The sequence below is a fragment of the Leptopilina heterotoma genome, unplaced genomic scaffold (genome assembly GCF_015476425.1).
Source record: "Leptopilina heterotoma isolate Lh14 unplaced genomic scaffold, ASM1547642v1 Lhet_166, whole genome shotgun sequence".
NCBI classification, from domain to species: domain Eukaryota; kingdom Metazoa; phylum Arthropoda; class Insecta; order Hymenoptera; family Figitidae; genus Leptopilina; species Leptopilina heterotoma.
Window position 1 is genome coordinate 1,460,921 of NW_025110882.1, and position 15,190 is coordinate 1,476,110.

Below are 15,190 nucleotides of genomic sequence, written 5' to 3' on the forward strand. Positions count from 1 at the left end.
TACAGCACGTGCTACTTGCAGGAAGCTGCATCGTCTTTATTTTATTATTTATATGGCTTGGTGTTGAAATATCTACACACAAGAGCAGACAAAATCTCTGCGTTCAGTTTTTGTTAAAAATTGGCAAAAATGTTGGGTAAAAATAACCTACATAGCTTTATAAAAAATCATAGCCTTCCACAAGGGTTCGATATGATATTGCCGCAGATATAGATGATCTTTATGGCAGGCAGAGAAAATTACTATCCCTTGGGCATGTTTACTAACGCACAGGATAAAAAAAAGGAGAAGAGAAAAAATGACTGCAGGGAAAGCCTTGACTTAAAATGTTTCGATTTCCACGTCAAGTACTTTTACATATAATATAAACACAAGGATCTCTGCGATTTGGCGCTCTACCAAGTCCCCCATAAGTGGCTCTAATGTGGTATACAGTCAGCAAATTTTAACATGCAATCCTACTGCGTCCATGTAGTTCACTACATTCTAGTCGCTCGGAAAAAGTTTCTTTAGTAAACTGCTGTATGTTTCATTAACGGTTTTTAAAACCCAAAAAAAAATTTCTAAGTATATTTTAGTTTTTCAATATTGCCTATTTGATATTCTTAGAAAAAGTCTGTAAAAAAGAGTTGGAAAAGTTATTATACATTCAATTGTTTTAGTTGTGTGTTTAAAGACAAAATAATCGAAATGTTTAAATATCATAAAATCGTTTTGACTCTAAAAATTGGAATACCTAATAGGAAAACTCGTTAAAATTCCTGATCTTGAGTTTCGTTTGGCTGCCCAATTCAATTTTGCCCTACGTTTATTTTATTCTCTACTTAAATGCCGTAAAGGACCAAATAATCCTGTCAACTGAACAAAGTACCATGGCGATTGCAATATGTATTGCAAGGGAAAAAGCTCTCAACGTTCCCCCAGGAAGTTTATATTACTCTGTTGAAAGTTGCACTGTATTAGAAAATAATATTTATAACTATTTAAGCATTTGCAGATTCCTATTGGTGGCGTGCATGCTTTACTTTCTACATTTTGAGTTTATGTTTTATTTATAAAACCAACATCGATCAGAATTTTTCCTTTATTTTTTCCTGTGCTCAGTCTTGCATTATAAAATGCACCCACAGAAATATCGCCAAGAATTTATTTCGAGTTCACTTCGTGCCTCAACGCGCGACGCTTTACTGATTTCATCATTCCTTATATTTTTGCTTTATTTTTGAATCTCAAATTATAGGTATATAAATATAAAGTGTGAAATTATAATGGCGTTTTTATTCAATATTTAAATTATGCAGTTTCTCGCGGAGCAATCCGATGAGAAATGTAATGCATTTAAAATATATTTGGTTCATTAAAATTTTATAAACATTTCTTCTTTTTAATCTGTTTTATATCTTATACAAAAGACAGTGTAAATACTCACTCGGAGATAATTATATTTAAACCGAAAAAATGAAAATGTGCCGAGCGGTGTGGAACAATAATGGCTTGTGCGTGTCTATATGTGGTCAGTATGTGGAGGATATGTCCTTTGAATTTCTCAATTTCCTTCCCCTGAACAAAGAGAAAATGGATTACGATAAAACAAAGGAGGTGAAAACAGTAGTCTGCTGGAGAAAAAGCTCTATGTAAATAAACCACTCTTAAGTCAGGATAATAAGACAGAAAGAATATGGAAGACCAAAAAAATACTTTTATGAGAAAAAGAAATCTTTGTTGAAAGGAAAAATATAACCTATGTTTAAAAAAATTCTTTATGATAATACAGGTAGAACTGGAATAATGTAGAGAAATTTTTATCCATTAAAAATGTACTGCTTTTTTTCTGGTTGAATGTCAGGAACAAAATTTACATGTATTTCGTAAATAATATCAAAAAAATATTTTTTCTCTCACACGAATAAATGTGTAATTAAAGCGCGGATGTTTCTATTTATAATAATCCCTTCAAGTTGAAACCAATAAATATGACGATACATTTTGTATTGCACGCTTTTATCAATGCCTCGAAAAAACCTGCCATTGAGTAAAACAATTCTGCAGTTGTATTCTATATGCAAATATTGATATTGTTTTCCGGTCTATACTTTCGAGACAATTAAATGCCTCGACGATGCTGTCAGAAACAGTTTAAAAAGTTTCAAAATACCGCCAAGTTAATTTGACACTTGTCATGAATTAATTTTCACATTCCCTGAAGATTAGTGCATCGCATCTGACTCTTCACCAAAGCAAACTAGGTTCATATACTATTAGGAAGTGAATACATTAAGTGAGAATCATTTAAAGAATAATTATTCATTGCAGTTGACAACCACGAGGTTGTCACTTGAAACAGCCAAGTTTATATCCCACCTGAAAAATGATATGACGTTTGATATAACCATTTGACATATGGCGGTAAGAAGACTTTTATAGAAGAACATCCTGGCAATTTTTCTTGGGAAAAATCTTTGAAACACGTTCTATCACGATAGTCAGCTTTACGATTTTTCCTTTTCAGGGGTTCATGGTTCACCTTGTCCGGAAGATAGCGTGGCTGCAGAAGATGGAAGATGTAAATGTGTGGCACCCTGTCCTACTGATAAATGTCGACCGGGTCAACAACCTGTCCCGGTGAGAGCTGCTGATCCAGAAACTCCTGGGAGCTGCTGCCCTCTCTACAAATGTCTTCCCTCAGGTAATTAACGCAGATTCTATACCAAATCTATCATGCACACTAGTTTCACATTTGATCACTTACACTTACAACTCCAACATATAGAAGTCCTCTCGATTAATTGAAAACAATTGAGAATAAATAGAAATTCATCCGAAATTATAATATAAATACAGTTAATTGGCTACAGCAATAAACAAATTAATTACATTGTCTTTTTCGCACATTTCACCTTTGAAATTTCTATTTTGTAATTAAAATTGTACAGGATTTAATTAACAGAATTTCAGTAAAATATGAATTAACGAATTTGCTTTGTTACATAACAATTTTGAGGCAAAGCGTAGAGTTTGTGTGAAGTGACATAATTTTATCATAGAGGTTCTCTCTCTCACTCTCTCTCTCTCTCTCTCTCTCTAAACCCACATAAGAACATCTACATATTTAGATTCCTGAGAATATACCATAAAGTCTGAGCGACTTACTCAACCGAGTTTAGATTTCATATGTATGTATACACAGCAATATTTGTCTTGAGGAAGGGAAAGGGCGAAAAGGGCGGAAAGGTGCTGTTTGATCCGAACTAGACGATCTATAATCGTAGTCTGATTTTGTCAATATTAAATTGAGAAAATTTATTTAATATACTTGGAGAAGCTTTCGAATATACCTTTAACCGAAAGCATCATTTAACATGGAGGATGGAGCCGACAAAACAGTAGTTTGCTCGAATTCAGAACTCCGTAGCCTTAGCTTAGGCAACTCGAATAACCCAGCTGCAAAATGATGAGTAAGCTGAGTGTACACTACCTTTTACTGACAAAACAGAAAATAGAATTAATTTCTTCTCGAATATTGAAATTCATTTTCAAAACTTTAAGTTCTTTATCATTGTACTTTGAGTGTGTGACAATTGAATATTGTATTTAAATTTAAAACAGATAATATAAATTAATTATATTATCTATTTTATATAAATATATACAGTAGTTTTATTCAGGATTGTCACGCTTTTGCTCATTTCAAATTCACTGATTTTTTCAGGTTTCAGTTTCTACGCAGAATTTTATTAAAATTAATTTGAAAAATAGATTTAATTGTTAAAAAGAATTTCATTAAAAATTTTCAGAATAATTACACTTTTCGAGGAATACGATTAAAATTTTATTTAAAAACATTAAAATTCTGCGATTAGTTTTATTATTTATGAAAATAATTTAATTCCTGGTAAAAAATGTTATTCTTCATGAAAATAATTGAATTATTGCAAAGAAATTTATAAAAAATTTGTAAATAATAGAATTCCTGTGAAATTTAAATTATTTAATTCATTCATTCAAATAAGTAATTGAAATTTTCTAAAATTTCAAATTAAAACCTTTTGAAGTTCATCTAATATTTATGAAAATTATAAACGCAACTCTTTTAAAATTGAATTAATTTTGAAATATTTAAAAAGTAAAATTAGATTTCAAAAATAAACAGAATAACTTTAGAAAACAATAATTTTCCAGGTTTTCCAGGTTTCCAGGTTGCGTGGCAACCCTGATTATTGTATTTTAAGAAAAGTTTACCATATTTACTCACTAATTTATTAAGTTTAAAAAGAATAAGTTTGTATCTATTTGAGTTTTTACAAACAATATCTTGATCTAAACTAAAGATATACATAATATACATAATACACATTTATATATTTCGATTCTAGTTGAGTGAATACAATGTAATTCATTTTATATCCTTTCCCATACATTTGAAAGACTCTGTCTTGCATGCAGGAACTAATAATTGACCATTCTCGTCAACGAGTGTATCACGCAATTTTTCTGATAATACTTGAAATCCCGCTCGACTCGCCAATTTAGCTGATATGGGTGACGTAAAAACGGTCATAGTCAATGGAATATTTTTCGCTTTGCCAACTTCATTTCTGAAATTTATTAAAATGTTTATTACTCTCAACATAACGCGAAGAAATAAGGAGTTGTTAAAAAGTTCTCGAGTAATGTTGATTTATTTATTTATTTGTCAACCAACATTACCTTGCCATAAGCAGATGATATCCAATTGCATTTCCGCGAAAAACAGGATCTACACTTAGACCGAAACCTCCTATATATTTATCGCAGCCGTATAATTTTTCAAAATTCACGTCTGCTGCTGATGCTTCCATAACTTGCATTACTCTTTGAACTTTATCAGATTTACTCTGGAAAATTTTAATTAAATCTTCTCAAGAAAAGCGTTATATATGTAAAAATGTCATTTCTTCAATTAATATGAAAACATGTCTTACAATATATTGGCTAAAATCGATTTTCTGTCCTTTTCCACCCAGGTAAAGAACATTAAGCGCAGCTATTATAGGCTTTCCACCTTGAGGATTTTCAACAAATGCCGCAACACTTAAATTATCCTCTAATGCAATTTTAAATAATGCTTTGAATTCCTCTACGGCCTGTGGGTCATTCTTCACATCTAAAATTAGAATCATATTTTTATTTTTTCAAAATTTGTTTATTAGAGAGATTCAGCAAAAAATATTACTTTTAAAATGAGTGAAAAATTTACAGCATTGTTAATTAAGGAGCAGTTTTTAAAATGACGACTTTTTCTTCTCTATACGTTATAAAGGGCATTTTGCAGTTGAAAAATAAATTTATCTCATTTTGTGCTTCATTTCTCTGAAACGTCCTAATTTAATTAATTCTTTTGCGATAGAGGTCACTTTTTCTAGTGAATGGTTAAAATTCTTATAAACCTTTTTTAAAAATAAGAATTCAAAAATTCTTTTATAATTTCACTTAAATAAAAATTGAACCTCTAAAGATAACACATAGAATGTCGTAGAACAATTACTGTTGTGTCAAAAATTGATCTACATTTTAAATAATAATCTATCTAAAAACAAATGTTTTTAGAATTTCATTTTACAATTATTTATATATATTTTAAATTTATTTTATTTTTGTTCAACACTTTTTTGCTTAGTAACAAGAAAAATCAGTTTTTATTCTTTTGAAAGGACATGACTATTTAAAATGTCTGTGAAGAATAGTTTACAACTCAACTTACTTAAACTTTTGCAAATAGGTTCATCAGCTAGAAAAAAAGTGCACATGTGATTCACTGCATCCACAAATCTGTCTTTTGGAATTAACTTGATAAAAAATTTGATTTGCTTGTCATCTTTCATAGCTTCTATAACTTTAACGACAGCTGAATGACTTTCCTCCATGTCTCAAGACTTGGTTAAAATGAAAATTTGAATAATTCACTCGTATGTTTTAATTTTTCTATTAGTTTCGAAGGGAAGTTTCGAAGACACTACTCGGCGTTTAGTAGATTGCACTCTGCGTATGATAGCAGATGACATGCACGACATGAGTTGATATCCCCTTCCCTCATGAATATGGCTGGTGTGCGAGAATGATATTAACAAATAAGTGCAATATATAAGGGTCACTTAAAGTACTTAACTTCAGACATGAATGACATGTCAGTTTCTTTATTTTTTTCATTGCATATCTTTCGAGTGCAATTTGTTTTCGTCGCTTTTCTTATCTAACAAATATTACGCTTATCTGGCAAATGCATTTTTATTTTTTAATATAAGTGTAGGTAAGGAGTTATGCAATTAATTGATAATTGTTAAAAGCATTAAGTTGATATATTTTCACAATAAAATGAAACTTTCGAGTAAATTATGCAAGGTAGACTAAGCTGGTAAACATTGTTGATTTTCGCCAGTGATGTGTTAGAGAATCTCTCCTTTCATAAAAGAAAAAGAGACAAAAAGTAGCATTCATTGGTTTTCAATGTATTTTTCACGAGATTCTCGTTTTTTCAATCTCTTCTGAGCCGATTACTCGTTCGAATGCATCACTAATTTTTCACCCAAAATTGTTGAGTGTAAAGGAGGTACTCAAAGTTTTTGGTGAAAAGCGAGTAATGTACTTTTTCAAGAGTATATACGAGCAGGAAAAACATTTTACAATACAAACATTTTCAAAAGATTTAATATATTATTTCCACTCTCTCGAATAATTTAATTATTTCAATTGTATAATGCAATCACTGTTTCAGAGTCTGTATCGTGGTTGGGTGAGGAGGACGAGCAGGAACTTTTGAGTTGCACATCAGATTCAGGTCTCCTTCGATCAGATGGTGAATCCTGGCAGCAGGGAGAATGCGTGAACTGCATATGCGAGAGGGGAAAAGTCTCCTGTCAGGCGACCATGTGCAAAAGCTGCGAGAAGCCAACATCGCCGGCACCTGGAGAATGTTGTCCTCGTTGCCCCCCACTGCACAATGCCACCGCCAAATGTAAAACGCTCGCTGATTGCAAATTACAATGCAGCAACGGCTACATTAGCGACAACAACAATTGTCCACTTTGTCAGTGTGTTGACGCAAAGGTATGCTTCAAAATCAAAATTAAAAGGCGAAACAATGATTCACTTTTTTTATTTCCCCCGAAAAACAGGAACATTTTTCTGCAAATTCCACAAACTTATTCTCTTCGCGCTGCGCCTCGGTTGGGAATTATGTCGGTCCTCCAGAAATAGATTATTTCTAATTCCATTTTTTATTTTCTCCTCAAATATTTAACTGGCAAATCGATACAATTATCCCGCTTGTTTCATACGAGGAAGCCAAATTGCAATAATTGCATAATTGAGAGGTGCGATATTTTAAATATTTGAATTAAAGTTTTCTCTATTATTTTATTACTGCTAATGAAAACTGAATTTCCTGTTGCGTTGGGAGTGTCAGTACAACTTTGATAATTTGCTTTGCCGTAAATTTTTAATCAAATTGCTTTTAATGAGAAAATTAAAAATGAAGTTTGCAGTATGGCTCTCAGGAAAGTGCAAGTTTTCATGCTAAACTTAACTATTGTCGTTCAAGTTTCTGAAACGTGGACCGGAAACTGGACGAGACGAAGATGAATAGCTGAACAGCGGAAATTCGTCTTGGACGAAATACGTGCGAGAAAACTCAAACCACTTCAACCTCAAAAGAGGGAGCAAGAAGCTCTTTACAGTCAATGATATCGAGTTTTATTGCACCTCGAAAACGAATAAGTTTTTTTTTCTCTCTCTCTCTCTCTCTTTCACAAACTTATTTTAAAGAGAACTTAATCATAGAATTAAACTTTCTTTAAAAGACCATTTCCAATTATTTAATTCACATTGAAATGCGGGTTTCCCGAAAGCTCTGTTTATTATTTGAGAAAACGAAATTAACGGGAATAAAAACTGTTGGGAAAATAAATGTGTTAAATAATAATTAAAAGCAGTATCGATTTGCAGCAAGAGCATGCAAGAGTTTTTCATGAAATTTGAAAGAGTCCGCACTCTTTTAAAATCCATTTGGTTATATATACATGGTGTGTATTAGAGAGTGAGGTATTTTTCTCTACAGCCCACTTTCCTCTGAAACTGAGTTTTCTTTTTAAAATGTTTATAGTTTTCTGAAGAGTTTACATCCGAGTTTTAACTCCTTTATTTTACATTTAAAGTTTACAGTCAATTTAAAAGTTTTAATCAACATTAAAGTTTCGTTCAGAAGGTTGATTGAAAATTGACGTCAAATTAAACTTGTGGTTAGTAAATATTTTAAGTAACAAGCTTTTGATCGTTTATCTTTAATGTTAAATAAGTCAAGTTAGTTATTTCAAGTTTAAAAGCTGAATTTGTGAAAAATGTAGGTATATTTTCCTTTTCGTAGTTGTCCACAAGTTTCCTTGTGCACATATTTACCTGTATTTACCTGTATATTTACGAATGAAATGTATATATTTGAACGTATATTTGAACATATTTTTGATGTGTCAATGACAATAGACGGATTTTTGTAATTTTGCAATTTTGCTCGCAGACTCCGGCAGACAGTGCAAATAGAGAGGGAAAGATTTGCCCACAACTACCACACTGCGGACTGAATTGTGAGCTCGTTGAGGACGAGGACGGTTGTCGTGTGTGTGGCTGCACAACTGATATTCCGACAACCTCTGCTGAAGATCGAGAGAGGAAGGAAAGCGAAGAGGACAAAATCGTCTGCTCGGAACTCAAGTGTGATCTTCACTGTGAAAACGGTCTCCTCATGGATGAGAATGATTGCACTCTTTGCCAATGCAAACCCTCCCATCCAGGATGTCCGGCCATGAGCGATTGCAAAAAGAAGTGTTCTTTTGGATACAAGGTCAACAAACGGGGATGCTCGGTAAGAAATTTTTCACTTTATCATTTCTTGAGGTGTCGGAATACTTTCTATTCTATACAGAAAACGCAATTACGGTAAAAAAGAGAAGATATAAATCTCAAGAGGGAAACTTTTTCTCTCGAGTGCAACGTTAAAAAAATATTATTGCAAGTACTTTTCCACTTCTTTTGTCGATATTATGAGGAACGTCGTCACTTTATGCTTTTATATAGATTTTTAAAATCTAGAAAGACAGTTAAAATACTTGGAATTTAAAAATAGTATAGATGCGCTTCAAAGCAGCGCAAAACGTCCTCAAATGTGATGAAACATTTTCTTGAATATTTAATAAAATTGCTTGAAACTTTACGTGTACGTATCGTACGTATACATCTTGTCTGGATGTCGAATATTCGACACTCAAATAACAGTATAACGGTCTACGGTTTATATATAACTGAAAATCGATGTTTGCTATTCGTGTTCAGTTTGATCAATGATGATGGTACATGTGTTGTACGAGATAAATTTTGATCTACGCAGATTTGTCGATGTCGAGCATCTTGTATCGATCAACACAATAAGACTCATCCGGAAGGATCGAGGTGGGAACTAAATTCTTGCACAACGTGTAGTTGTGATGCAAGTGGACGACTCAGCTGCAAAGAGAAGCCCCCGGAGCCTGGCAATTGCTGTCCCATTTGTCCAATCACAGTGAGTAATGTGTCCGCTATCGTGTGCACGATCCTTGACCAACATAAAACAATACTGTTTCCTCCGTTTACATCCCTTATAGTGTATAACATGAGAATTTTCTTATCGTGATAAACTCGATAAACCCCAGATCCCAATATTGTTATTATTAGTAATCTCTGTTTCATCCCGAGATGGGAATTTATTTTTTTATAAATAATATTCAGTTTCTTTCCCACTGTTGTTAAACTTGTGTTTGCAAATTCCAAGTGCAGTACGTGCAGTATAAATTTTTACTGGCTTACAAATATGATTTAACAAAAACTAATTTTATCCTGACAATTGTCACCTTTTTTATTACATATTTTACGTTACGGCCGGCGCGGCACTCCTTTAGCTTGTTTTTGTACATATTTATTTATGTGCGCTTGTACTCGCCAATAGACTGCAGACAAGTGTAAAATAAATGGAGCTATATAGTAGTTGTTTTGAAAATTCATTTATCTTACTCTATCATGATACTAAATGTACAAGTTTTGTTAAACCTGGTATTTTCCTTTTAAAATTTTAGAATTCTCCTGTGTAATAAAAAGAAGCTTTTTTCTTTTTTTATTTAATTTATTTAAATTAAAATTTCAAAATTGACTGCCTTTCACGTTTTTTTCTTTTTTTATACTACAGACAATTTATTCGTTCCAGCAATTTAAGCGCTGATCTCGTTTAGTCTGTTCTGCAACACACTTCTGGTGCATTCAATTAACAACCTCATATTTATGCATGCAACAGAATACTGTCGAAATGATTTCAAAGTACTTTTGCACGTTATATCTATTTTAGTCATTTAAGTTCGGTAGTCTTATATAATATTAAATTCAGCTAATTTTCATAAAATAACAAATTAATGTCATTCATTAACAGAAACAGACCAATGTGCTTCATATGTTCTAGATGATTAAAGATAAATAAAAATCGAAATTTTTTCTTCAAATAAGTATATTCTTAAGTTTTAATTCTGAATGTTTAAAGTTGAAAGAATTTTTCTAATCTTCCGAATGTTATTTTTGAAAATTGACGAGATAATTTTAAATATATTCAAGTTTAAAAGTTATCAGACGTTTAAAAAAAATATTGAAATATACTATAAATTAGCAGATATTATTGGAATAGGTATATACTGATAATTTAAAGTCTTTCGGAAATACTTATTGATTTTTTAATTCTAGATGGAAAACGAGACGGAAAATGCATATTCAGGTGCCAAAAACTGGGGCACAGTGCCGATAACACTAATCATCGTGTTAGCATTGTTATGCGTTATCCTTATCATCCACATAGTCAGGAATAAATTTCGGGTTCGATTATCACCAACTGTCACTTCCTATACACCATATCCATCTCAATACTATAAATGTGTGCCAATATATGACACTCCTGTTCATCAAAATGAAAAAATGGTTCGCCTGTGAGAAATACGTTTCTGCAATGGATATATGTGAAACTATCGAATCTATCGAATCTATCCTCCGAGTCACTGCCGATAATAAATAATCAATATTTTTTTTAAACCTTCCAGGAAAGAAACACAACTTTCTAAAATTTCTGTGCGAATAAACGAATAAAATTCGAAATTATTTTAAACGGCTTACCGTAACATTGTTGTCCGTGTCCAAGCTTGCGAAGAATCTGCAACAAAATATTTGGAAAAGTTTAATTTTTCAATGCACTCTTGTCAAAGTGAAGATTTTTATATCTATCGGAAAAAACATGTTGAAGAATAATATCCTCCTACTTGCTGCATAAACATATTAAGTAACTCATTACATATCATTTTCATATTGTATTACACACTAAACATCACGAAAATTTGTTTTTTTCTCTGAATTCATGTTTCATATTTCTTCACAGTTAGCTTTCTAGAATTGTTACAAATTGACATTGAGATTCTATGTGAAAAGAGAAAGAGTTTCTTTGTACATAAAAGGAGAAGAAAAATGAAATCCTACGCGTAGTACAAATTACCTTAAGTTAATTATTTGATGCTGAAGGTTTATTGTACTATTTCAAGTCGATTCGATGCAATTCTGAAAATACGATAATTGGAACAAGTACCATGTACTTGAAATAAACTCGAATTCTAGCGCAGTGGTTCGGAAATTGCAATTCAAGCTGCAAAGTCTCTAATTGGAATCTACGATTTTATTGTAGTTTCAAAAGGCAATAAGCTGGACTGAAACCGGCGTGACTCGAGATAGAAAAATGTCACATTTATAAGCACCTATAAATGTTACAGTCTGCGTACGTCCGACTCATCCTTACAGCTGTTGTATTAAAAGTTAGACGAAATCTCCAACAAGCTGTGATGAAAAATCTCAATTGATATTATTGTGAAAAATACAAATATTAATTGTACTAATGTCTTTACGTGCAATTTACTGTAAAATATGATGGACTACTAGTATTAAGTATTTAATCTTAGTTACTTTGATCTCTGGACCATTACTTTGTTTTTTTTCTTTTTTTCTTTTTTTCAAAGAGAGCAATAACTTTTCATACCTGTACAAGATTTAAAGCAAACGGTTTATTGCAAGTTTTCAGAGAGACAGATTCATATTGTTTATTATATATATATCGACATAATGAGTTCGTTATTTACTCACCGAAATGCGCGCGCAATTGTGTGAGAGTGTATGTGTGTGGTATAAATATTTGTATAAATTTTATGTGCGGTTAAACATTCTTTTTCTCTGCTGTAATCTCGGTTATTTTTAAAAAAAAATTTATTTTCATTAAGATATAGTCTCAAATAACAACTGAAATAATAATAAGAGAAAATAGAATTTATAAAAAAAAAAAACCAATACTCTAGTCATATATATGTATGCATGAAGACCTATTCTGCTAAAATAATTAAAACTGAACCACAAATGTTATACTATATTTTCCATAAAAAAAAAATCAATGTTTTATTCGTTTTTATTTATCTAACTTTCATGAGTCCACTGTTAACATTAGGTTAAAATTAAAACTGTGTTATTAGACTATTCTCTCTTATTTCCTATCACCCTTTGCTATCAAATACAAGGGCTTAGATTTAAGTGCGCGTTTCAAAAATCGTTAACAATTTCTATTCTATAATATACATAATTATAAGACAATTTACTTTCAAATCTTGAATAAGATTTAAAAATTGAAAAAAAGAAATCTGATAACAAAGAGAAATTTTCCACGTATTATCCAAAAAGCTTATTGTATTAATTATTCGCAACATTAGTATTTTTAGATAATAGAAATTTTTGAGTTTGTACTCGAAATAATTTTGTAAAGTAAATCGTTTTTAAGTTTAAAGGAAAATATTGTCAATCTAGAAAATAAAGTATATAATATAACTAAAAGTATTTCCTATCCAGAAATCTTACACACTTTCATTGATTTTTTGGATTGTAAAATATTAAAACCAAACACTGTATACACTGTAAAAAATGAATCTTACTTTCAGTTCACTTTTGACTAAAACCGTTTACATTTAGAACCATTTTCGACTGAATCTTAGCCTTGAGAGTATTATTTTAAGTTCTAAAGTTATGACTTAATTTTAAATGGATAGACTACTATTCAATCATTTTGGTTTTGAAGATGTAAATGGTTTAATATTTTCTTTTTTCTGTGCATGTAAAATAAGTCCCTTGAAACATGTGAAATTTTTAGTTTATTAATAATTTAAAAACGAGAACTACGTTGATAAATTTATTGAAAACGTGATAAACTGTACTTTACGTATTTTACACTATTCTTAAAAAAAACTTACACATATCCACGTACCTATACACGCAATGCTATATAAATAGATAATTGTCTTCTTAAACTGATATACATATATTTTTTCAATGTGACCCTGACATACGACAAGCGACACAAAATCGTAGAAAGTTTAGAATTATTTATAATGATCATCATAAACGCGTATACATACATATATAATAATATATAATAATTGTCAAAAAATTGTATAGGTAAAAATTTCGTATAATTATATATATGTGTATGTACCTTGGAGACAATATTTATTACAATTTAAACTACAGTAATAGTAGGGTATAATATAAGAGTAAGCGTATCAAAAAAGTATGTGTGTGGATTCAGAAAGCAAGTAGTCTTTTTTTCAACTAATATTCCGCTATTACACTGAAAAAAGTTTGTTAATTAACTATTCTACGTAATTCAATTGATCCTCGTATTTCGTTATTTGCATTGTCTATTACATAGATGTAGTTGGATCTATTAACAATAAGAATGTAGTTGGTATTTTCAAGACAATGATTTGGCCGAATTTAAGATAGTGATTCAGTAGGCATCAGAAACATTTCTAGAAAAAACTATAATAACTATATCGCCTTTTTTAAATTCTTACTTCTAAACTCGATGACAAATTTTTTATTAAAATTTACCAAAATAAAAGGCACTAAAGAAATGTTCTTGAAGTCTGTCTCGAATCACTTTGAGTGTAAATAATTTTTAAATTTTTAATAAAAATTTTATTCACAAATACTGAATCAAGGAAAGTAGTGAAAATTTACTCTAAACATAAAATGTTAGTTATCTTTACAACTAGCATATATCAATAGAATATTATAAAACTGTACCCATCAACGATAGTTGAATTTCTCATAAGCTTTATTTTTTTCAGTGTATTATTCGAAATATTACGGTTTTGATGGAAAGAAGCTTTATATGCAATATTCAAACGAAAATTTGATGACAATTAAATTGGAAGTATAGGTAGTTGATATCTTTATTTATGCAAATAACATATCCCAGTTGTTAGAAAAAATTGTATGTAACGTTTTAAAATTTTATCATTTCCGAAATTAAATAGATTAATTTCAACAACGACCAATAGAAACAAGAAAACTATATTATAAAGATTTAATAGAGGACAAAAATGGCTAAAAACTTTAGAGAGTTTAATTCGACAAAAAAATATTTCCTTGTAACCCATCAGAAATATTCATTATACGCATAGACACGACAATGTTAGCTCTTGTATATGTTAAATGAAATTGAATAAAAGCTAAATAAAATTGTTGATACCGTAAGAATGGAAAGACTAATTTATACTCTGCTTATTCATCTCTTCGCATGTTTAATATCCTGGGTTTATGAAAATGAAACTTGATTGAAACTGCACAAAATCTGACAAAATCTCTAATCAATTGCATTAAGTCCATTAAGTTTATTATACTTATATTCAGTTCATTTAGGAAAATAAATTATGTTTAATTTTTTATCAGAATATTTTTAATCTCTACTGATTTGTTAAAAAATACAAAAATCGAATTTTTAATTTCTGAATGTAATAGATTTTATACAACTGGTGCCACCTTATAACTCTTAGTAAAAGCTCGTGCAAGTAATAAAAAAAATTTTGTAATTTTATATATTTTATGTTTTAAAGAAAAAGAACAAAGTTCATTTAATAATTGTAATGAATGTTAGCTTACTCAATCAATTATCGTAATTTTTAATCCGCATTTTTATATCTATAATTAAGCTACATGATAAGATAGTGAGTTCTATGTACTAGGATGAGTTACCATCGTAAGATAAGATGTACAAATAATTGTTACA

The 15,190-nt window shown here is 30.6% G+C and overlaps 2 protein-coding genes across 4 annotated transcripts in view; one reads left to right on the forward strand and one right to left on the reverse strand.

The window, feature by feature from the left end:
- The window catches only part of LOC122499198 (cysteine-rich motor neuron 1 protein), a 46,725-nt gene extending 32,064 nt beyond the window's left edge, over positions 1–14,661 (forward strand). For all 3 annotated transcript variants that reach the window (XM_043607377.1, XM_043607379.1, XM_043607378.1), the window contains exons 3-7: positions 2,510–2,686; positions 6,752–7,083; positions 8,549–8,893; positions 9,416–9,586; positions 10,789–14,661. In XM_043607377.1, coding sequence (XP_043463312.1) covers positions 2,510–2,686; positions 6,752–7,083; positions 8,549–8,893; positions 9,416–9,586; positions 10,789–11,031 — 1,268 coding nt within the window. In that variant the 3' untranslated portion in view covers positions 11,032–14,661. The remainder of the gene's footprint in view (positions 1–2,509; positions 2,687–6,751; positions 7,084–8,548; positions 8,894–9,415; positions 9,587–10,788) is intronic.
- LOC122499199 lies at positions 4,235–6,095 on the reverse strand. The gene is made up of 4 exons (XM_043607380.1): positions 5,741–6,095; positions 4,962–5,143; positions 4,708–4,874; positions 4,235–4,595 (listed from the first exon to the last, which is right to left on the reverse strand). Exons 1-4 carry the CDS (start codon positions 5,901–5,903, stop codon positions 4,394–4,396), a joined length of 714 nt encoding a protein of 237 aa, XP_043463315.1. The 5' UTR covers positions 5,904–6,095; the 3' UTR covers positions 4,235–4,393.
- Positions 14,662–15,190: the final 529 nt, after the last annotated feature.